Raw genomic sequence first — 25,300 nt, 5'->3', positions numbered from 1 at the left:
TTTCACCACAGGAATAACCCTTCTGCTCAAAAATGATTAGTATTCATCATATGTATTATTATTAATACATCTCCCACAGTAGATGATAATCATAACTAGCTTATTGTATGTTTAAATCCAACTCAACTCAGAAGCACATTCATTATTAAAAATAAACAGGAAAAAAATATCTCCTGAGAAACAGTGTGGATGGAAGGTGATGAGGAAATTGTATCAGTGTGATGCCACACTGCATTCCTGAATACATTAGTGTCTCTATAGAGTAGACATACACTCATTTAGATACAGATTTTGTTTGGATTCCCCTTGTCGTGTATTTTGCAGTGATTGTTTGCAGAATGTGAAATAGTGTTAAACATGGAAGGACTTGCTGTTGTTTTATGATAAGAAAAGCACTAATGTAAGACCCACATTTAGTAACTGCACTGAACAGAAGCAATGTATGATTGAAAGAACCACATGTTTATGGAAATTAAACTGTTGAATGAGTTCGTGTGGTATCCCACTGGGCACACCCTGTCATTTCAACGTGGATAATTGGGTAATATTTGGTTGAGATGTTGATCAATGAGATTACAACCTACAATCAGTGGCCAGTTGTTAGGTACACTACAGACAGTCATGAGGCCGTAGCTTGCTATATAAAGCAGGCAGACAGGCATGGAGGTGGCAGGTAGCCTAGTGGTTAGAGCATTGGGCTAGTAACCAAAAGGTTGCTAGATCTAATCACTGAGCTGACAAGGTAAAAATCTCTCTTTCTGTCCCTGAACAAGACAGTTAACACACTGTTCCTAGGCCGTCATTGTAAATAAGAATTTGTTCTTAATGGACTTGCCTAGTTAAATAAATAAAAAAATGTTTGATTGAACGTTAGAATGGGCAAAATTAGTGACCTAAGTAACTTTGAGCATGGTATGATCGTCGGTGCCAAGTGTGCCAGTTCCAGTATCTCAGAAAAGGCTGGCCTCCTGGGCTTTTCACACGCGACAGTGCTAGGGTTTACAGAGAATGGTGCAAAAAACATCCAGTCAGCAGCAATAATGTGAGTGAAAACAGCTTGTTGATGAGAGGTCTAAGGAGAATGGCAAGAATCGTGCAAGCTAACAGGCGGGCCCCAAATAACGGCGCAGAACGGCATCTCGGAACGTACAACTCGTCAGTCCTTGTCACGGATGGGCTATTGCAGCAGACGACCACATCGGGTTCCAATCCTATCTGCTAAAAACAAGAAGAAGCGGCTCCAGTGGGCATGTGCTCACCTTCACTAGACAATTGAAGAGTGGAAAAACATTCCCTGTTCTGACAAATCCCAGTTCTTGAATCGTCAGGATATGGCAAATAACAGCATGAGTCCATGGCCCCATCCTGCCTGCTGTCAATGGCACATGCTAGTGGCGGTGGTGTAATGATGTGGGGAATATTTTCCTGGCACACGTTAGGTCCCTTTATACTAATTGAGCAATGTTTCCATGCCCTGAAGAATTCAGGCTGTTCTGGAGGTAAAGGGAGGTCCGACCTGGTACTGGATGGGTGTACCTAATAAACCAGCTACTGAGTGTATAATTCACCCACTCAAAAAGACAGCCAAAATTAGTTGAATTTTCAATGTGTTATCATTATGCTTTCAACCATCTTAAAGCACAACCAAATTCCAATGGATAAACAATGTCTGATATGTTGCTTATTTATACAACAGTGTTATCACTGTGCTTCATCTAATAGCAGAACCAAATGACCTGAACTGCAGTTGAGATTACATGAAAAGTACATGGTGCAAGTGATCAATGCCGTTCAAGATTCTGCACAGATTATTACAGCAATTGTGAAGATCTCTCCAGTCTTGCGAAAACCTATGCATGCTATCTTGAACACGTACACTTCATATATGATAACATAAGAATACATTTATAGTTACAGTAACCTCAATGTGGCCCTGGATGTGGTACTCATTTTACAGTTGAATGTTTCATTAGTTTAAAAGCCTTAACTTTAGGCTATATACTGTATTATAAAAGTAATATTGAATTGTGTTTGATTGACAATGCAGACAAATATCCATATTGGAAGGACAGAGGGACAGAAAACCATGCCAATATAGCCTCCAAACACCAGCTTCGAGGGCATTATCACTTTTATTCAATGGATTACCATATTAAAATAATGATTTACATATTTTAATTAAAAACGTGATTTTGATTAATTTATTAATACCATTCCATCCTTCCTCAAGATATAGTCTCAACACAAATCTAGGGTTGCTACCCAAGCCGGCTGGTCGTTCGTTCTATCAGTTCGGTTGCCAGAGACACGACCCAGTCGTTTAGTCTTTTTGTTCTGGATCTATGGACGCGACCCAGTCGTTCGCTTTTTAAATGTTCTATTGTCATACTGGCTGGCAACGTTCTTATCCCTTGCTTGCTAGCCAGCCAACTACCGCTAACTTAGTCATGTCAAACAATGCAGCCAGAAAACTTCAAATTAGCTGCATTTGTTTAAGCTGTTTCCAGTGACATTTATTTGGATACATCCATAACAATGCTAATTCACCTGGCATAGAAAATGTGCTCTCTCGTCAGGACACTGTTGTTCAGAGGAGCTAGCCAACAACACAGCTAACACAATCACTTCAAACTGAAGCTGGAAAGACTGCAAACTAGCTTAGTTTCGTTTGACCTGTTTTCTATTGATATTTCTTTGTATAAATCCATACAAATTCTGCTAATTCATGATTTCTGAGAAAAGCTGCCTGCCTATCTGTCTCATCCGAACATGTTCATTACTATGCGACAGCTGGAAATCGAATTTTAATATTGAAACAATGTACAAAATGTCAGAGAGACAGCAACAAATCTCCGCTGTTGAAAACTTAATGTTAGTCTAAAGAAATGTGAGATAATGTCTAGATGCTTTTTATAGTGGAGATAAAGTTTATAAATTGCCTGACTGGGCTGATGAGACAGTGGATTGCACAGTCAGATGGAACAGAGTAAGTCATTTTAACATCATAGATTTAGCCGGTGGTAATTTATGGAATGGACACAGGCTAGAATGCAGTTTTTACCAATCAACATTAGACACATCTGTTGTATAATATTAAATATCATTACATGTGAAATCGGATTCTACCTACATGTGTATTTATCCTACTGTTTTTACCAAAATAAATGTTTTTAGTTGAATTCTGGATTTAGTTGAAACAATTGTTGATGACTTAAATGCTACAAACCGTAGGCCTAAATATCATTGATATGAGTGATAAAGTATGGTCACATTTCATTTGCTTTATTAAACCTACCCTTTGGAATGACTTCGATAGAAACAGGGAATCTATCTTGTTTTTCAGTTGAGTTCTCTCAACAATCATTCTCATGATAGCACATTGGTAATAGTTAGTGACAAATAGCATAGCTAAGCAGGGCTTGGTTAAAACCTTGGCTGGGAGTCCAAAGGGTAGCTGTAGATTGATAAATTCTTCTGTAGGAGGAGCTGCCCAGACTGATAGTGGATATAATGTTGAAGATCTGATGTTTAGATGTACAAATTCAACATATTCTATACAAGGTTTGTCTATATTGAAGTTTATATATATATATATATATATATATATATATATATATATATATATATATATATATACTGCTCAAAAAAATAAAGGGAACACTTAAACAACACAATGTAACTCCAAGTCAATCACACTTCTGTCAAATCAAACTGTCCACTTAGGAAGCAACACTGATTGACAATAAATGTCACATGCTGTTGTGCAAATGGAATAGACAACAGGTGGAAATTATAGGCAATTAGCAAGACACCCCCAATAAAGGAGTGGTTCTGCAGGTGGTGACCACAGACCACTTCTCAGTTCCTATGCTTCCTGGCTGATGTTTTGGTCACTTTTGAATGCTGGCGGTGCTTTCACTCTAGTGGTAGCATGAGACGGAGTCTACAACCCACACAAGTGGCTCAGGTAGTGCAGCTCATCCAGGATGGCACATCAATGCGAGCTGTGGCAAGAAGGTTTGCTGTGTCTGTCAGCGTAGTGTCCAGAGACGTGGAGGAGGCCGTAGGAGGGCAACAACCCAGCAGCAGGACCGCTACCTCCGCCTTTGTGCAAGGAGGAGCAGGAGGAGCACTGCCAGAGCCCTGCAAAATGACCTCCAGCAGGCCACAAATGTGCATGTGTCTGCTCAAACGGTCAGAAACAGACTCCATGAGGGTGGTATGAGGGCCCGACGTCCACAGGTGGGGGTTGTGCTTACAGCCCAACACCGTGCAGGACGTTTGGCATTTGCCAGAGAACACCAAGATTGGCAAATTCGCCCCTGGCGCCCTGTGCTCTTCACAGATGAAAGCAGGTTCACACTGAGCACATGTGACAGACGTGACAGAGTCTGGAGACGCCGTGGAGAACGTTCTGCTGCCTGCAACATCCTCCAGCATGACCGGTTTGGCGGTGGGTCAGTCATGGTGTGGGGTGGCATTTCTTTGGGGGGCCGCACAGCCCTCCATGTGCTCGCCAGAGGTAGCCTGACTGCCATTAGGTACCGAGATGAGATCCTCAGACCCCTTGTGAGACCATATGCTGGTGCGGTTGGCCCTGGGTTCCTCCTAATGCAAGACAATGCTGGACCTCATGTGGCTGGAGTGTGTCAGCAGTTCCTGCAAGAGGAAGGCATTGATGCTATGGACTGGCCGCCCGTTCCCCAGACCTGAATCCAATTGAGCACATCTGGGACATCATGTCTCGCTCCATCCACCAACGCCACGTTGCACCACAGACTGTCCAGGAGTTGGTGGATGCTTTAGTCCAGGTCTGGGAGGAGATCCCTCAGGAGACCATCCGCCACCTCATCAGGAGCATGCCCAGGCGTTGTAGGGAGGTCATACAGGCACGTGGAGGCCACACACACTACTGAGCCTCATTTTGACTTGTTTTAAGGACATTACATCAAAGTTGGATCAGCCTGTAGTGTGGTTTTCCACTTTAATTCTGAGTGTGACTCCAAATCCAGACCTCCATGGGTTGATAAATTGGATTTCCATTGATTATTTTTGTGTGATTTTGTTGTCAGCACATTCAACTATGTAAACAAAAAAGTATTTAATAAGATTATTTCATTCATTCAGATCTAGGATGTGTTATTTTAGTGTTCCCTTTATTTTTTTGAGCAGTATATATTGAAGCTATCCTGTGGTTGAAAAGTCACCCTAAAAACATCACATCCAATCTACTGTTTTCAAATCCAATGTATTTTCCACGTAGCAATAGGTTGACAAATTATAATGAAATGACTGAGTCAACCAGTTTGTGCCAAGTGGGATGTTGCTTGTGATTATGCAGAGCATCACATTTACGATGTGCATTGTGTGAAATTAAATGTACAGTAATAAACTGTCTGTCTTAATTCCTTTGGGTATCTCAGTTCTACAAATACAAACAATTTAACAGTAAAGTGAACTTGTATAAAGTTTTTTTTATTTTTTACACGTGTGGCAAACTGTTGTAGTAATTTAGAAGAAAAACCTCCATTCCACCCCCGGAGCTGTTCCACTGCTACTATGGGGAATGTGGGTGAACGAAGGGGAACCTGCGTGACGTCTTGAGGCTGTGAGGTCACACGAGTGGTGGCAGATCAGTCAGTGTTCTAAGCACAGCTTCCATCAGTCATGTGACCTGACAGCATCTCGAACTCAGACATCTTGACAAGAAGGCAAAAACTACCATCATAGATGTCATGTATCGTCAAGGTCTTTGATGTAGGACTGTCTACTTGTTATATATCAAAAAGCCTGATCATTTGTTTTTATTTCAATCACTGTATTTAACCACAGGCGCTCAATAAATGTCATGCATTATTTAGAATAAATCTATGGTCTCCATATGAAATTTGACAGTAACAAATAGGTGCACTTAGCTGTTTCCTGATACCTCCAAGCAGGCCATATACAAAGCCATTATGCTCATACAATGTTTTCAGTTTTTCATCAGTTTTACATGTCATATTTCTCTGAATTTTCTATGTCAAATTAAATATTACAAGTTATTTTCCAATGATGCAAAGTTCAAGATAGATTCAACTTTTTAAAATTATTATATAAATAGTGACAAAAGGAATAAATATACAGTGAATAACAATGAGTAACAAGACCTTGTCCACATTTTGTTGTGTAACAACATTTGTGTTACAGCCATGAATTTAAAATGGGTTCAATTGAGAGTTTGTCACTGGCCTACACACACACACACACACACACACACACACACACACACACACACACACACACACAATACCCTATAATGTCAAAGTAGAATTGTGTTTTTAGAAATGTGTAATAATGACTTACAAATGAAAAGCTGAAGTATCTGGAGGGAATAAGTATTCAGCCCATTTGTTATGGCAAGCCTAAATAAATTCAGGTGTAAAAATTGTTTACCATGATTTGTAATAAATTTGCAAACATTTCTAAAAACCTGTTTTCACTTTGTCATTATGGGATGTTGTGTGTGGATTACAAAGGATTTTATTTTAATTGATCCATTTTATAATATGGTTGTAGTGTATCAACATTTTGAAAAAGTCAAGGGGTCTGAATACTTTCCGAAGGCACTGTAGATGCGTGAGAAAAAAACATACTTTAATAAGTTTTCATTTCATGCTGTACCAACAAAATTTGGAGGGGTAAAGTGACTAGGCAACAAGATAGACAGTAGCAGCAGCGTATTTGGTGAGTGTGAAAGTGTGTGCTTGTGTGCATGGCGTCAGTATGCATGTATGCACATGTGTGTGTGGGCCTATGTATTGTATATGTGTGTTGGGGTGTCAGTGTAAGTATGTGTGAGTAGAGTCCATTGTGTGCGCATAGAATCAGTGTAAGAGAATTAGAGCAAGGGTCAATGCATATAGTCCGGTTAGCCATTTACCAGTCTTGTTTAGCAGTCTCACGGCTTGGGGGTAGAAGCTGTTCAGGGTCCTGTTGGTTCTAGACTTGGTGTAATGGTACCACTTGTCATGCGGTATTAGAGAGAACTAGTGCTTCGGTGGCTGGAGACTGACAATTTTTGGGACTTCCTCTGACACTGCCTGATATCGCCTATATGACTTCATTATCTTGTTTTTGATTGCTTCTGTCCATTGATACTCAAAATACGGCCATGCTCTAGGAAACCTGAATAAGAAAGTTATTTAATGTCGTTTTGGATTGAATCAGATATGTTTGAGTGTCTCCTCCAGAATCATCCACAGACAGCAGCCTATATTCTGGTGCTGATGTCTGCCCACTGGGCCAGTTCCCTTGTGGCAACCTGTCTGTGTGCCTGCCCCAGCTCTACCACTGCAATGGGGTCCAGGACTGTGCTAATGGAGCTGATGAGGAGAACTGTGGTGAGTCTTGAACAGCAGCTTCAGGAGGGTAAACAGATGGTTAGTGTGCAGTGTCTGGTTGTTGAAGTGGAAGGGAGGGCAGGGGTGGGGGAAATAAGATAGCATTTAGAAGACTAATTTCTGCTTCAATGCATCTGTACTGAGATATTCATCAAGCAATTTGTCAAGGTCACACAAAATATGAACAAACATGTTGATAACTTCACACAATTAAGTTCCGCACAAAGATATACAAATGCACAAAAATTCAATATGTCTCTATTGTCTTTCCCTGAACAGTGGACAACAGCGGGTGGCCACATCTTTTTGATGCCTTTATGAAGAAAAATGTTGAAGAGTCCAAGGAATGCAGTGAGTATACATTTTCAGAAGCAAATGCAATTATTTACATATCTAATGTTGCGCTGGTTTAAATTAATACATTAACTAAAGCTAAAAATGCATCAACCCATTGGAAATCATACATTGAGGTCATCCATTCACATCATTCTGTTACTGTAAATAGTCTAAATAAATTTGAGCAATTCTAAGAAACAATAATTCCAGGAAATGGTATGTGGGGCATCTATCTACATGTGTGTGCATGTTTCTTCTGTGCTTCTTTTCTGCAGTGCTGGACGTGTTCCCAGAGGTATGCTTCTGTGAGGCCGGGAGAGTTAACTGTAACAAAAAGGGACTACTCAGCGTCCCAGCTGTGTCTTCCAATATAACAGCTCTGTGAGTATACTGGATTCCTACCCTTGTGAAGTCTAACACCAGAGCACAGTTATAGGTATTGGGATTGCTAGAGTAGATTCCTATTGTAACATCTGGACAAAATGTGTACATCTATGATGCTGTATTGGCAGTCAAACTAGCAGCTCTCTCTACCCTCAGTGAGCTGAACAGCAACCAGATAACAGCTCTCCAACCAGACCAGTTCATCCGCTACAGACACCTTGAGAGACTGTGAGTGTGAAACCCTTTTTGACCTTTCCTTCTTTCTCTGCACTGACTCTGACAAGTGTTTATGTTCAATCTGTTTAAAGGTCCTGAACAGTCCAAAACAAGTTTTTCTTCAATTTGGATGATATTTGGGTGAAACCAGATCAAATGGGATGGACCAAAGTATGAAAAATTACTGTTGCTGGTACATTGGTAAAGTTTGATTACTGGGCAGGTTAGCATTTTTCGGCATGAATCTTATTCTGGAGGCAGCTATGCAGTGGTCAATAGCTAGCACAGCCACAAAGTCATAAAATCAGATTTTAAACCTAACCTTAACCACACTGCTAACCCTAACCTTAAATTAAGACCAAAAAGCAAATAGAATTTTTACAGTATAGCCAACTTTGACTTTGCAGCTGTAATATCTAAAGGGAAATCGCTCAGTTCTACCTCCAGGTAGTACTGAGCGATTAGTGCTTTTTGAGGTCGGTTCGGTTTCGGTTTGATTATTTTAAAAATCACAGTTTTGATTAATGTAAAAATAAAATAAATAAAAAATGCACTATGCATTATGTGGGATGAATTCTGTTAACACAGAATAAAACAATTAATAAAAGTCCCATGATGGTAGTGAATGCCCAGTACTGATTATCACTTGTTAACCATCATTTATTCACATTACTTTATTTAAATAAAATATTTCAGTTGTTGTGTATGTTACATTTGTTTTATTTGATGACTTTATTGTTTCATTCCAAGTCATCATCTCTATAGAGCTGCTGCCTATGCTTTCTGTCAAAGATACAGATAAAGGGGAAAACTATAAGTGTTTGGTGTTAGCTAGTTACTGGCTAGCTAGGTCTTCTCCATCCTGCATGGAAAAAGATGGGTAGAAATGTAGGCTATGATTCTGTTCGGAACTCCCATCCAGTTGTCATGTCAACACACCTGTCAGTGCCTCTGCGAACTGCAACAGATGGGATATGTCAAACCTGAGATGTATAATTTATGAAGTGAACCCAGACCTTTCCCTGTCCAGTTTCAACTGAAATTGTCCAACATGAACTGAGCTACATAGCTAGCTTGATATAACAGTGCTGGCAGTTTCATTTTGGCTATACATTTTACCACCAGAAATGTATTTATATAAATGCTGTTACAATAACCAAATCATTTGTGAAACCATCATCTGATGTATGACAGGATTGGATGTTGCATGCAATATCAATCTTGTTTGCTTGAGATGATTTCACTGCAACATTGTGTCCAAGCTAATTGACATAGGAGTTTCAAAGAACTGTGAGTCAAGGTGAGCTCCCCACCCACTCAGCCTATTAGCTTCCCACCAACTCAGCCTGGTCCTTCAGCCTTACTGATAGTTGGAAATGAGAGATGCTCCGAATTTGAGAAAATGTACATCATTTTAAAACGGGAACAAATATTGATATTTTACTTGGGAAATAGGATGACTGTTCAGGACCTTTAAATGCATGCAATGTCTAATGTGAATTAGTCTTCATTCAAATCACAAAGAGGGTTTAAAACCCTGGACAATAAAATACCACAAAATAATTTGTCAATAATCAATTCATCCATACTTATGAAAAGGCAGAATGTAGCGGTACCTTTACCTTCAAGAGCCACTTCTGTTGAATGTTCAAATGTTTTGTGGAATGTCCTACATAAATAATTGTCCAGATTGTCCAGTCTCTCTTTGTTACACCATTAACAGAGGACTGCATCCACCAACAATGTGTGGCCTTGAATGGTACAGTATTTCCATTCAACTGAACGATAAAGCCAATGTTGTAAGAAAGTTGTCCATTAAGAAAGTGGTGTTTGTCACATACTAACATAATCCTCAATATATTTATCCTCGCTCTGACGATCATCATGTAGTTGTGTCTCATTATTGATGAGATCTTATTTTCTTTCTTATTATACCAGGGCTTTGTCATTAAAACCTTTGAATATGTTTCTGTTCCACAGACACCTGGAAGACAACAGGATCAAAAGAATCTCCAAGCAGGCATTCTCAGGACTCTACTCACTAAGAAGACTGTAAGTCCTAATTCATTATGGGCCACGGTCTGACCTGCGGTACCATGCGTACATCCCTACATCACCTCTAATGGTTGCCCTACATCACACTTCATGAAAAGGTATTGTAAGTTATGTAGTATGTAATACTGTAGGATGTGTAAGTGGGCCAACAATGTATGTTGAGCTCCTTGAGAACAAAATATGTAGGGAAATCAAAGAGAACCAGTCAATGAATACACCGACTCATTTACTGGCGCATCCTTGAGAAGTGTAAATAGATTCAGATTCAGATACTGTAGTCTTTCTCCGCTATTCAAACCTAAGACGTGTGAAGTGCCCAGGTCTAGTAGACATAAATCAGATGAAGCCCGGCCGGTCTGTAATTAAAAGGAAGACATGGAAACCTTTCAACCTCCTCTGTCAGGATATGCACAGAGGACAGAGTATCTTGGAGATTATATACTAGTCACTCTGACAGATAGTCTTGGATAGTTAACAGCAAAATCAACTACTCCTACTTTTCACTTGTCACAGCTATTTTCACATCCAGCTTAATGTTAGTGGGAAAGGGCTCGTAAGTAAGCATTTCACAGATAAGTCTACACCTGTTGTATTCGGCGCATGTGACCAATAAAACGTGCTTTGATTTAGTGTCTCTCCTCTGCAGAGTGTCCCAGGGTGTTATCGGTGTAAGGCTGTGGGAAACAAACAATGACAAGGAAAATGTGTCAGTGCTCTGTCCTAATAGTCTCAGATAGAATTTGCATGAGGAACAGGTGGATGTGTTACCCTTCCTTACCACATTCCATATTACTTGCAAGCAGTGGAAGTGCAGAAGTAAGATCTGCATGTACAACTGTCCCTTTGTCAATATTGTTTTCTTTACTATATTATTATTATTATTATCATTATTATTATCTGGCTTTTCATCTTAAAATGTACATCCTCATCCCCTTTGATGTATGTTTTTCCCTCCCTGTAAAACTGGCCTGCTGTGCTAAGATTTCTCAGTCAGAATCGGATTACATCGTTGAAGGCTGGCATTTTTGGAGACCTCTCGAACCTGGAGTGGCTGTAAGTGAACTGGTGTGGAGAATTTTTTCCAGTGACCTTAAAGAGACCTTCATTAGGAAATGCTTCAGTGTCTCAGTGGGATTCATGAGATTTGTAGACAGTATTTATCTCATTGATACAAAAACACCTGTATATCTTGTTGGGAAATGTGCTGCACTGGGCAGTTGTTCTCAATGACCTTAAAGGGATAGTTTGAGATTTTGGCAATTATGCCCTTTTTGCTATATACCCAGAAACAGAGGAACTCATGGACACCGTTGTTGTCTGGTGGAGTAGGACACAAATGGATATATTTCTCTGTTTACTCTGGGTGTAGGATTCTTGACGAAAATAGAATCACATCTATGAGACAGAAATCGTTTGAGGGCCTGAAATCTTTATTTTTCCTGTAAGTATCATGCCACTGTGCTTCTCACTTTAAGAGTTCATGAGATTTGTATCATCATTTAACCAACACACTCTTTTAAATTTAATTTGGCTGCAGGTCTTTGCTGAATAATTCCCTAGAATCCATCCCCAAGAAATCTGTCTGCCTGGAAATGCCTAGATTAAACTGGCTGTAAGTAACAGAATAACATCTAACCCACTATGATGGAAAATATATTTTACTGTATTTGACAACGCTTAAATCATGTTTCCTCATAACCATGTGTATTATTTATGAATGTTTGCCATAATCACTCTGCAACAGTATCTGTTTTCAGAAATGTACAATTTTCTCATCAAAACACTACTTTGAGCATTTACCAACTACCAGATACTGATGCTGATATCATGAATTAATGCCAGAATGGCCTGACATCTTTTTCACAGAGAACTGGAGGGGAACAGGATATCATCTTTGTGGGTTTCCAGCTTTCAAAACTGCACCACTCTGACAGTATTGTGAGTTATGTTTAATTAAAAATAGATAATTTCCTCAACTCCTTTACAATATTTTGTAATCTTTGTACCAAATCCAACTGCATAGAATGCCTTCACATTCATTAATTTATTTTACAACAATTACAACTACACTAGAGAGATGAACGCAATGAAAGAAGACACTTGCTTGGTTTTCATATGATTTATATTTCAAAATAAATGTTGTCCTACCCTAAGGACAAATTTCCTGCTGTAAAACCCAGACTGGTAAGTGGCGCTGGTGCTAAAGCTATGTACTTCAGTCTGGAGCCTCTGCACTATTACAGCTGGTAATGAAATTCAGTCTGAGGGTGTGAGACCATTGGAGCCCACACACATTACGTTGGCAGTTTCTATCATTGGTGATTACTCTCTCCATCACACATGGCCTTAGAAGCAATCAGCACAGTCAGGGAAGAAAAATTCTGAAATGTGTGGGGTGTATTAAAGCTCAGACACCGGTAGGATTGTCAAAAGTTTGCCTGCCTAAAGTACTTAACACCTCTGAACAGAGTGTCGGCAGTCAACCTATTTGTGTTCACACAGCCATGACCTTGGAAGTCGTCAGCCACTCAGCCTTAAAATAGAATTGCTTGGCAATGCATATCTGTGCGTATTGCTTATGGTCTAGATTCGAAGCTATCTGCAATCATTTTGCTATTTTATAGAAAGCCCTTGTTGATACTAGCCAGATGTCTACAGCTAGATTACTACCTAGCAAGATGACAAAGAAACAATTTAATTCTCTCATAAGCCCATAATGCCAGCCCATAGCCAAATGTTTAGTTAGCTTGCTAACGTTAGCATATTCGCTAGCTCACACAACATAGCTAGCTGGCTAGCTAAGGACAAGGCACTAACTCAGCAGCTAACGCAGGCATCTGATTCATGGAAACTAGTTAATCCATTGTGATTTCATTATAATTAATCAAGCTACCGTGGTTAGCTAGTTTAAAGGAAAATGCCCTATTTTTTCCTTTAATTTATTTTTAATTTTTTTAATTGTTGGCTCCCCAACGTGAGGATTTGTGCTCTCCGATTGGCTCATAGTCTAGTTTTTGGATACTGACGAGGATAGCTCACCAGCTTGTAGTCCTAAAATGAGTTACCTCTGGGTCGTCAAAGATTATGGATATACTGACAACATACATGTCTCTCTGCCCTCAGAATGGGAGACGTTGTCCACAAAGTGGAATGGTGAGCTGTCTAGCTCCCGCCTATCCTTTCTTTGAATTGGTTGATACATCTCATTATTGTAATCCTTTTTTAAATATTCGATTAGGGTTGTTGACGTCAATCGCCTGTATTCAATTGCGAGAGATGCTATGCTACTAGCCTCATTTCATGAAAATGTATAGCCATCTCGAGACAACTCCAATATAATGTGTTTTTTTCTCAAAGTTAATGGGATTTCAAGTGTCCTACATACAGTACCAGACAAAAGTTTGGACAACTACTCATTCAAGGGTATTTCTTCATTTGTACTATTTTCTACATTGTATAATAATAGTGAAGACATCACAACTGAAATAACACATATGGAATCATGTAGTAACCAAAAAAGTGTTAAACAAATCAAAATATATTTTATATTTCAGATTCTTCAAAGTAGCCACCCTTTGCCTTGATGACAGCTTGGCACACTCTTGGCATTCTCTCAACCAGCTTCTTGAGGAATGCTTTTCCAACAGTCTTGAAGGAGTTCCCACATATGCTGGGCACTTGTTGGCTGCTTTTCCTTCACTCTGCGGTCCAACTCATTCCAAACCATCTCAATTGGGTTGAGGTCGGGTGATTGTGGAGGCCAGTTAATCTGATGCAGCACTCCATCACTCTCCTTGGTCAAATAGCCTTCACACAGCCTGGAGGTGTGTTTTGGGTCACTGTCCTGTTGAAAAACAAAATGATAGACCCACTAAGCGCAAACCAGATGGGATGGCGCATCATTGCAGAATGCCGTGGTATCCATGCTGGTTAAGAGTGCCTTGAATTCTAAATAAATCACTGAGAGTGTCACCAGCAAAGCAGCCCCACACCATCTCCTCCATGCCTAACGGTGGAAACCACATATGTGAATATCATCCATTCACTTACTCTGCGTCACAAAGACACAGCGGTTGGAAGCAAAAAATATCTCAAATTTGGACTCATTAGACCAAAGGACCGATATCCACTGGTCTAATGTCCATTGCTCGTGTTTCTAAGGCCCAATCAAGTCTATTCTTATTGGTGTCCTTCAGTAGTGGATTCTTTGCAGCGATTCGACCATGAAGGCCTGATTCACGCAGTCTCTGAACAGTTGATGTTGAGATGTGTGTTACTTGAACTCTGTGAAGCATTTATTTGGGCTGCAATCTGAGGTGCAGTTAACTCTAATGAACTTATGATCTGCAGCAGAGGTAACTCTGGGTCTTCCTTTCCTGTGGCGGTCCTCATGAGAGCCAGTTTCATCATAGCGCTTGGTGGTTTTTGCGACTGCACTTGAAGAAACTTTAAAAGTTCTTGACATTTTCCGGATTGACTGACCTTCATGTCTTAAAGAAATAATGCTTATTTGAGCTGTTCTTGCCATAATATGGACTTGGTCTTTTACTAAATAGGGCTATCTTCTGTATACCACCCCTACCTTGTCACAGCACAGCTGATTGGCTCAAACGCATTAAGGAAAGAAATTCCACAAATTAACTTTTAACAAGGCACACCTGTTAATTGAAATGCATTATAATTGACTACCTCATGAAGCTGGTTGAGAGGAACGCCAAGAGTGTGCAAGGCTTTCATCAAGGCAAAGGGTGACTACTTTGAAGAATCTCAAATATATTTTCATTTGTTTAACACTTTTTTGATTACTACATGTTTCCATATGTGTTATTTCATAGTTTTGATGTCATCACTGTTATTCTACAATGTAGAAAATAGTAAATAAAGACAAACCCTTGAATGTGTAGGTGTCCAAACTTTTGAATGGTACTGTATATCAGTACACGTGTAACAACTTAAGCGTTATGAAACTTCTATTTGATCAAATAAATCTCACGTAGCAAATAAGCCATAAATGTTTTTCTTGACCATACAAAAAGTCCTTGCTTGGTGGGCGAATCAAAGAAAAATGGGCACCTGCTGGAGAGAGATTTTCCTCCGAGTTGGGCCTCTCTTCCTCTTCATCTCTGGGTTCATACAGCCATCATTATGGGGGGGGGGGGGGGGGGGGGGGGGAATGAATGGCGAAAGAATAGGGTTTTGGGATGAACACCGAAAATAAGGTCTGAGGTTAACACAATCTGAGGGTAACACGTTTTGTTCTATGAGATATTCTACTATTTACAACATTGTAGAATAATAGAGATAATAGCAGTCAGTTAACATGACCTTTATAATTTCCAAATTCACAAAAAGTGACAAACTAATGAAGATTATCTCAGAACAAAACATAAGATTACATGTAAGTCATTTAGCAGACGCTCTTATCCAGAGCAACTTACAGTAGTGAATGTATACATTTCATGCATTTTTTTTGTTTTTTATACTGGCCCCCCGTGGGAATCAAACCCACAACCCTGGCATTGCAAACACCATGCTCTACCAACTGAGCCACAGGGAAGACTAAGATCTCTTGAACCTGTGTTTACCACATACCTTATTTTTGGCATTTATCTATAAACCCTATGTTTACCCATATGGCAAAAGTGACAACTAAGTGGCTCGGGGAACAAAACATCGATATTTTGGGTCCATGGCCAGGAAACTCCCCAGACCTTAATCCCATTGAGAACTTGTGGTCAATCCTCAAGAGGCGGGTGGACAAACAAAAACCCACAAATTCTGACAAACTCCAAGCATTGATTATGCAAGAATGGGCTGCCATCAGTCAGGATGTGGCCCAGAAGTTAATTGACAGCATGCCAGGGCGGATTGCAGAGGTCTTGAAAAAGAAGGGTCAACACTGCAAATATTGACTCTTTGTATCAACTTCATGTAATTGTCAATAAAAGCCTTTGACACTTATGAAATGCTTGCAATTATACTTCAGTATTCCATAGTAACATCTGACAAAAATATCTAAAGACACTGAAGCAGCAGACTTTGTGAAAATTAATATTTGTGTCATTCTCAAAACTTTTGGCCACGACCGTATAGTGCATACGGAAAGTATTCAGACCCCTTCACTTTTTCCACATTTTGTTATGTTACAGCCTTATTCTAAAATAGATTAAATAAGACATTTTCCTCATCAATCAACACACAATACCCCATAATGACAAAGCGAAAACAGGTTTTTAGAAATGCTTGCAAATGTATATATATATTTTTTTTTAAACAGATACCTTATTTACATAAGTATTCAGACCCTTTGCTATGAGACTCGAAATTGAGCTCAGGTGCATCCTGTTTCCATTGATCATCCTTGACATGTTTCTACATCTTGATTGGAATCCACCTGTGGTAAATTCAATTGATTGGACATGATTTGGAAATGCACACACCAAATCAAATTTTATTGGACACATACACATGGTTAGCAGATGTTAGTGCGAGTGTAGCGAAATGCTTGTGCTTCTAGTTCCGACCATGCAGTAATATCTAACAAGTAATCTAACAATTTCACAACAAATACCTTAAAAACACAAGTGTAAAGGAATGAATAGGAATATGTACATATAAATATACTGCTCAAAAAAAGAAAGGGAACACATAAACAACACATCCTAGATCTGAATGAAAGAAATAATCTTATTAAATACTTTTTTCTTTACATAGTTGAATGTGCTGACAACAAAATCACACAAAAATAATCAATGGAAATCCAATTTATCAACCCATGGAGGTCTGGATTTTCGAGTCGCACTCAAAATTAAAGTGGAAAACCACACTACAGGCTGATCCAACTTTGATGTAATGTCCTTAAAACAAGTCAAAATGAGGCTCAGTAGTGTGTGTGGCCTCCACGTGCCTGTATGACCTCCCTACAATGCCTGGGCATGCTCCTGATGAGGTGGCAGATGGTCTCCTGAGGGATCTCCTCCCAGACCTGGAATAAAGCATCCGCCAACTCCTGGACAGTCTGTGGTGCTACGTGGCATTGGTGGATGGAGCAAGACATGATGTCCCAGATGTGCTCAATTGGATTCAGGTCTGGGGAACGGGTGGGCCAGTCCATAGCATCAATGCCTTCCTCTTGCAGGAACTGCTGACACACTCCAGCCACATGAGGTCTAGCATTGTCTTGCATTAGGAGGAACCCAGGGCCAACCGCACCAGCATATGGTCTCACAAGGGGTCTGAGGATCTCATCTCGCTACCTAATGGCAGTCAGGCTACCTCTGGCGAGCACATGGAGGGCTGTGCGGCCCCCCAAAGAAATGCCACCCCACACCATGAGTGACCCACCGCCAAACCGGTCATGTTGGAGGATGTTGCAGGCAGCAGAACGTTCTCCACAGCGTCTCCAGACTCTGTCACGTCTGTCACGTGCTCAGTGTGAACCTGCTATCATCTGTGAAGAGCACAGGGCGCCAGTGGCGAATTTGCCAATCTTGGTGTTCTCTGGCAAATGCCAAACGTCCTGCACGGTGTTGGGCTGTAAGCACAACCCCCACCTGTGGACGTCGGGCCCTCATACCACCCTCATGGAGTCTGTTTCTGACCGTTTGAGCAGACACATGCACATTTGTGGCCTGCTGGAGGTCATTTTGCAGGGCTCTGGCAGTGCTTCTCCTGCTCCTCCTTGCACAAAGGCGGAGGTAGCGGTCCTGCTGCTGGGTTGTTGCCCTCCTACAGCCTCCTCCACGTCTCCTGATGTACTGGCCTGTCTCCTGGTAGCGCCTCCATGCTCTAGACACTACGCTGACAGACACAGCAAACCTTCTTGCCACAGCTTGCATTGATGTGCCATCCTGGATGAGCTGCACTACCTGAGCCACTTGTGTGGGTTGTAGACTCCGTCTCATGCTACCGCTAGAATGAAAGCACCGCCAGCATTCAAAAGTGACCAAAACATCAGCCAGGAAGCATAGAAACTGAGAAGTGGTCTGTGGTCCCCACCTGCAGAACCACTCCTTTATTGGGGGTGTCTTGCTAATTGCCTATAATTTCCACCTGTTCCCTTTATTTTTTGAGCAGTGTATATGGATGAGCGATGGCCGAACGGCATAGGCAAGATGCAGTAGATGGTATAGAGTACAGTATATACATATGAGATGAGTAATGTAGGGTATGTAAACATTATATAAAGTGGCATTGTTTAAAGTGACTAGTGATACATTTATTACACACAATTTTGAATTATTAAGTGGCTAGAGATTTGAGTCAGTATGTTGGCAGCAGCCACTCAATGTTAGTGATGGCTGTTTAACAGTTTGATGGCCTTGAAATAGAAGCTGTTTTTCAGTCTCTTGGTCCTAGCTTTGATGCACCTGTACTGACCTCGCTTTCTGGATGATAGCGGGGTGAACAGGCAGTGGCTCGGGTGGTTGTTGTCCTTGATGATCTTTTTGGCCTTCTTGTGACATCGGGTGGTGTAGGTGTCCTGGAGGGCAGGTAGTTTGCCCCCGGTGATGCGTTGTGCAGACCTCACTACCCTCTGGAGAGCCTTACGGTTGTGGGCGGAGCAGTTGCCGTACCAGGCGGTGATACAGCCCAACAGGATGCTCTCGATTGTGCATCTGTAGAAGTTTGTGAGTGTTTATGGTGACAAGCCAAATTTCTTCAGCCTCCTGAGGTTGAAGAGGTGCTGTTGCACCTTCTTCACCACGCTGTCTGTGTGGGTGGACCATTTCAGTTTTTCCGTGATGTGTACGCCGAGGAACTTAAAACTTTCCACCTTCTCCACTACTGTCCCATCGATGTGGATAGGGGGGTGCTCCCTCTGCTGTTTCCTGAAGTCCACGATCATCTCCTTTGTTTGTTGACGTTGAGTGTGAGGTTATTTTCCTGACACCACACTCCGAGGGCCCTCGTCTCCTCCCTGTAGGCCTTTAGGTGCCAAAAGGCACCTAAAGGACTCACAGACCATGAGAAACAAGATTCTCTGGTCTGATGAAAGCAAGATTGAACTCTTTGGCCTGAATGCCAAGCACCACTTCTGGGGGAAACCAAGCCAATACCATCCCTACGGTGAAGCATGGTGATGGCACCATCATGCTGTGGGGATGTTTTTCAGTGGCAGGGACTGGGAGACTAGTCAAGATCGAGGGAAAGATGAACGTAGCAAAGTACAGAGAGATCCTTGATGAAATCCCTCTCTAGAGCGCTCAGGACCTCAGACTGGGGCGAAGGATCACCTTCCAACAGGGCAACGACCCTAAGCACACAGCCAAGACAACGCAGGGGTGGCTTCGGGACAAGTCTCTGAATGTCCTTGAGTAGCCTTTGCCTGGACTTGAACCCGATCGAACTTCTCTGGAGAGACTTAAAAATAGCTGTGCAGCAACGCTCCCCATCCAACCTGACAGAGCTTGAGTGGATCTGCAGAGAAGAATGGGAGAAACTCCCCAAATACAGGTGTGCCAAGCTTGTAGCGAGAAGACTCAAGGCTGTAATCGCTGCCAAAGGTGCTTCAACAAAGTACTGGCTAAAGGGTCTGAATACTTATGTAAATATGATGTAACCATTTTTATTTATTTTTTGCATTTGCATTTACAAACATTTCTAAAAACTTGTTTTTGCTTTGTCATTATGTGGTATTTTGTGTAGATTGAGGAAGAAAAATACATTTTTTATCAATTTTAGAATAAGGCTGTAACATAACAAAATGTGGAAAAAGTTAACGGGTCTGAATACATTCCTAATAAACTGTATTTATTAACATATCAAGATAAAATATTGTTGTCAGGCAACATATAAGATGTGAATAGGCAACATTTCTTTCCGAAGTCAGAGTGTATTTTCTCTCGCTTCCGCTCAAATAATATCTGCCATTGATTTTTACGTGGTTGCATCATATTTCTGTGCATACTTTCCGTTAAGCTTACATCGATGCATGCTTCAAAATACGTACACACAGAGTATGTGTTCGAGAAGTGCCCAGACACCAATATCGTGTGCTGGTGGAGAGTACTTTTTTGTAATTTGCAGAGTGCGCACCAATTTTAATTGCAGAATCAGGTGAAAAATGCGGGTGGTCCCTAAAACACAGTGGCCGAACCAGCAGACGAACACTTCAACACTTGATCCACATTCGATGTGCGATTATTGAGGCTGGGCTGGATTTCCTCTGGTGAGGGATAAGTAGCAACACATCAAATTGAGTTTGATAGGTATCAGTGGGAGGAAAGAATTTGTTTTGCTTTTATATAAATAGTACCCAATATCTTTAGGATATACCTACTATCCAGATTCAACTCCAAATAAAATCTAACAAGCAGTGTATGTAAATTATTGTAGGCCCTACTACTATTCAAGTCATGTAGTTGGTCTAGTTAGTAGGTTCTTGATCAACAATTACCACTTATAGGGACATTTATTTTGCAGGGCTCTTCGAAAAAACAGAGTACATACCATTGAGGAGGGAATATTTTTTGGAATGCCAAACCTGATAGACCTGTGAGTTAACTGTACTTAACACAACATTATATGGGTCAAATAATGCTGTAAAATGTCCAAATACAGTAATGTATTTCATTGTTGAAAATATTTTCTTTATCATTCCAGGGACATATCTGTAAACAAATTTGAGGAGTTCTCCCCAACTATGTTTAGAAATCTTCTAAACCTAAAACAGTTGTGAGTATATCCAATTGCTATTTGAATCCTAGCCCTAATATACGCTGAGTATACCAAACATTAAAAATACCTTCCATATATTGAGTTGCACCCCCCGCTTTACACTCGGTACAGCCTCAAATCATCGGGACATGGACTCCCCAAGGTGTCGAAAGTTTTCCACAGGGATGCTGGCCCGTGTTGACTCAAACGCTTCCCACAGTTGTGTCAAGTTGGCTGGATGTCCTTTGGGTGGTGGACCATTCTTGATACACACAGGACACTATTGAGCATGAAAAACCCAGCAGCGTTGCAATTCTTGACATAAACCAGTGCGCCTGACACCTACTACCATACCCCTTTACATTTTAGTCATTCAGCAGATGCTCTTATCCAGGGAAATTAGGGTTAAGTGCCTTGCTCAAGGGCACATAGATTCAAACCAGGTCTCAGGGATTTGAACCAGCAACCTTTGTCACTTGCCCAACATGCTTAACCACTAGGCTACCTGCCAACCCTTTCAAAGGCACTTCAGTCTTTTGTCTTTCCCATTCACTCTCTGAATGGCACATACACAATCTATGTCTCAATTGTCTCAAGGCTTAAAAATCCTTCTTTAACCTGTCTCCTTCCCTTCATCAAAACGGATTGAAGTGGATTTAACAAGTGACAATAAGTGATCATAGCTTTCACCTGGATTCATAGTTTATGTCATAGAAAGAGCAGGTGTCTTAATGTTTTGTGTACTCACTGTATATACTATTTTGAAAGATGTTATTGTTACTTACAATGGATTTATTGAAAGCGTTTGATCCACTTTGTACGATCAAGTAGGAGAAATGCTAACTGTATATTGTTGAGTTGCAGTTTATTAACTTGACTGTTCAATGAGTCTTCCATCAACCTGGCCTTGAGGCCATGTTGACCACAGAGACAGGGGTGATAAATCAAAGTGATATAATCTTGATGTCCCCCCTCTTCTCTCAGGAACATCTCAAATAACCCTCTAACTCATATCTATGATGATCAGTTTGACATGTTTGTCAATTTGCAATCCCTGTAAGTAATAGTTTTTATTTCATACTGTACTTATGTGTCATGGTCTACTAGCTTTAGGGAATTGGAGAAAGAGTAACGTTTTTGCTCCCCTCAGGAGTATAGAGGAGGTTGAAATACCAAACATCAGTATTCAGATGTTTCGCTCTCTTAGCAACTTGTCCCATATGTGAGTATATATTCTGTCTTCATTTATTATTCTTATGTCAACAACATTTTATTTCATACTGTATAAACAGTAAGGCACTAAGCATGTAGAAGCTTCTAATTGGGATTTAATTCATTTAATGTGTTATAAGCTTACTTTCCAGGGTAAAAACATGGAATAAATATAGCATGCGTAAATGTCTAAACATTCATTGCCAATTACCTACCAACAAGTAATGAATTCATGGCTTCTTGTGCATGCATAATACAGGACTTTTTAAAAGTGTTTGATAAGCTACTTACAAATAGTGGATCAACAGCGTGTACAGGCTTAATTGGGCCATTATACAGTAAATGTACTCCTAACAGCTGTATTGCTTAGTGTACAGTGAGGTATTGTTACTACAAATAATGTTTAGTCAGCACAGGTCAGGTCCACACTGCATATAAAGCACCAAAGTCTAGTTAGAGGGCAGTTTAGGACTCTGTATAACTGTATCCATTTGTTAGATAATCTCTCTTCATACAACTGTCAACCATATCAAGATAAAAGTAAAACTTCAGAAGTTTGTTCAAAGGTGATTAATTGTGATATTATTTGTATCTTTTTTCCTGAATCAGTTATTTTAAGAAATTTGAATACTGCGGCTACTCTCCTAATGTGCGAAGTTGCAAGCCAAACACTGACGGAATTTCAACATTTGAGAATCTTCTTGCGAACATCATCCTTCGTGTTTTTGTGTGGGTGGTGGCCTTCATCATCTGCTTCGGCAACATCTTTGTGATCTGCCTGAGGTCTTGCATTGCATCTGAAAACCAGCACCACACCATGGCCATCATATCACTGTGCTGTGAGTAGAATACCTCACCACAACGAGGGCAGCAATCACTTCTCATTACCTTGTACTTAGGTAACTCATTATTTATTGAGATTCATAAAACTCCTCTCATAACAAAGTATACTTACTAACTAAGATCCCTGAAATCCATGCTATATCTGTTAGGTGCTGACTGCCTCATGGGAGTCTACCTGTTCTTCATCGGTGCGTTTGACATCAAGTACTGTGGAGAGTACAACAGACACGCCCAGCTGTGGATGGAGAGCCTGCAGTGCCAGTTGATTGGCTGTCTGGCCATGCTGTCCACTGAGGTGTCAGTCATGCTTCTGACCTACATGACTCTGGAGAAGTACCTGTGCATTGTGTTCCCCTTCCACAACTACAGAGCCGGACGTAAACAGACGCTCTGCTATCTCATCTTCATCTGGGTCCTGGGCTTCATTATTGCCGTCATTCCCTTATGGGACAAGCAGACGTTCGGGAATTACTATGGCAGGAATGGAGTGTGTTTTCCACTTCACTCAGACGAGATGGAGAAACCAGGGGCCCGATGCTACTCCACTGGAATATTTCTGGGTAAGAGGAACATTCGTCTGAGCACATAAAAAAATAAGCTGAAAATACATATTTTTGGTTGAAAATGTGTCCTTTTGTTTGAAAATGTATTGTGCTCACTGGGATAGGAATCAGCTCTGATGGTGGTGAATCAACAAGATAATGGAATGGGGATAATATAAGATGAGGTTGGAATTGCACAGGCCTTGGATTGTGTTCCATGTATTTCCCTGGGGGGACATGAGACTGCCATGAAAAAAAGGGTTTATAATCTCATCATCATCATCTTAGATCTCAGCTAGACTTATTATATACCAATTAGTTCTAATCAGTTCCAATCAGTTCAAATCTCCATGAGAAAAGATAGATCCCAAATTTCAGCAAGTTTTGCAATACCTTTACGCGGATTGTGGTTTTACTGACATAATTTAGTTTTATTCAATACATATGTTAGGACGGGTATATTGTAAAGTGTAATGAAAGCATGCTTTTCACATTTTGTCTTTCAGGGTTGAATCTCTTTGCATTCATCATGATTGTCTTCTCCTACACCAGCATGTTTTACTCTGTACAGAAAACAGCCAAGACAGCAAGACAGTCTGTCTACAACAAGGAGGTCTCTATAGCCAAGAGGTTTTTCTTCATTGTTTTCACAGATGCCATGTGTTGGACACCTATATTCATCCTAAAGATCCTCTCCCTTTTACGAGTGGAAATAGCAGGTAAACCAGATACATGTGGTTATATGATTACTACAATTAAATTGCTATCATTATGTTTAATCTTTGTGAACTCCTCGTCCTATTCCTCCGGCTCCTCCTCCACCCTCTCCTCCTCCTCTTCCTCCCTGTCCTCCAGGAACGATCGTTCTATGGGTGGTGATCTTCATCCTGCCCATCAATAGTGCCCTAAACCCCATTCTGTACACCATCACTGCCAGCTCCTTCCAGGACAAACTCAAACTCTGCTTGAAGGCCAAGTGCAAACAGGCTGGGCTCAGAGAAACGTCCCAAAAAGTATCTGAAGCCTATCAGAACCCCAGCGCTCCCCCTTAACGAAAAGGACCCAACCGTTGGCCAACCGTCCACTTGGAGAGCTACTGCCTGGGTATGCAGGCTTTTGTTCCAGCTCTTCTGGAACACACAAAATTTAAAACATCAAGATCTGGCTACGCTTCTGATTAGTAGGATCAGTGTGTTTGAGCAGGGCTTGAGCAAAGCCTGCATACTGAGTGGCTCTCCAGGAGGGTTGGCTACCCATGTCCGTATTTGATAGGGGGAGAGATGTATTCTTGTAATCATTCTTTACCTGCAAGAGAACACGTTTCCTGGGAACCAATTTATTAACAAATGTTTTGTGTGAATACAGTTATTGTAAACACAGATGTGCAGAATCACAAATTATTTTGCGTACCCAATTGATATTACACAAATTGTATTGTATAAATGTATAATAAAAAATATTGAAAAAATATATGTAATTGAAAAGGTGTAAATGAGTGAGGTGTTTTGGGTTTTAGGGTGTGACATTTTCTTTGGTTTGATAAATTTGACATTCAGATGCAATGTTACTACTTGCCTCTGAAGCTCAACTGTGACAATTGGAAACAAATGATGGTGAAAAAGGTCCGGGGGGATTTTGGGAGAGAAATTACACATTTCACAAAGCCAGAAC

General features: G+C 40.7%; 1 protein-coding gene across 1 annotated transcript; it reads left to right on the top strand.

The window, feature by feature from the left end:
- The first annotated feature begins 875 nt into the window (after positions 1–875).
- On the top strand, positions 876–25,097 carry LOC106568031 (relaxin receptor 1). The gene is made up of 18 exons (XM_014138037.3): positions 876–1,011; positions 7,233–7,382; positions 7,662–7,733; positions 7,994–8,099; positions 8,259–8,330; positions 10,299–10,370; positions 11,355–11,426; positions 11,743–11,814; positions 11,911–11,985; positions 12,240–12,311; positions 20,799–20,870; positions 20,979–21,050; positions 22,017–22,088; positions 22,183–22,254; positions 22,854–23,083; positions 23,237–23,647; positions 24,136–24,348; positions 24,485–25,097. Exons 1-18 carry the CDS (start codon positions 876–878, stop codon positions 24,679–24,681), a joined length of 2,238 nt encoding a protein of 745 aa, XP_013993512.3. The 3' UTR covers positions 24,682–25,097.
- The last annotated feature ends 203 nt before the right edge of the window (positions 25,098–25,300 follow it).

Source organism: Salmo salar, chromosome 13 (assembly GCF_965601325.2).
Source record: "Salmo salar chromosome 13, fSalSal1, whole genome shotgun sequence".
NCBI lineage: Eukaryota > Metazoa > Chordata > Actinopteri > Salmoniformes > Salmonidae > Salmo > Salmo salar.
Note: the sequence above shows the minus strand (reverse complement) of the source record. Positions and strands in the feature narration are given on the sequence as shown.

Bases quoted from the DNA above. Each gene is read 5' to 3' on its own strand.
- LOC106568031 (XM_014138037.3), top strand. From the start codon at position 876: ATGGGCAAAATTAGTGACCTAAGTAACTTTGAGCATGGTATGATCGTC. The intron at 11,427-11,742 runs GTAAGTGAACTG...CTCTGGGTGTAG, and splicing joins CTCTCGAACCTGGAGTGGCT to GATTCTTGACGAAAATAGAA. The intron at 23,648-24,135 runs GTAAGAGGAACA...TTTGTCTTTCAG, and splicing joins CTCCACTGGAATATTTCTGG to GGTTGAATCTCTTTGCATTC.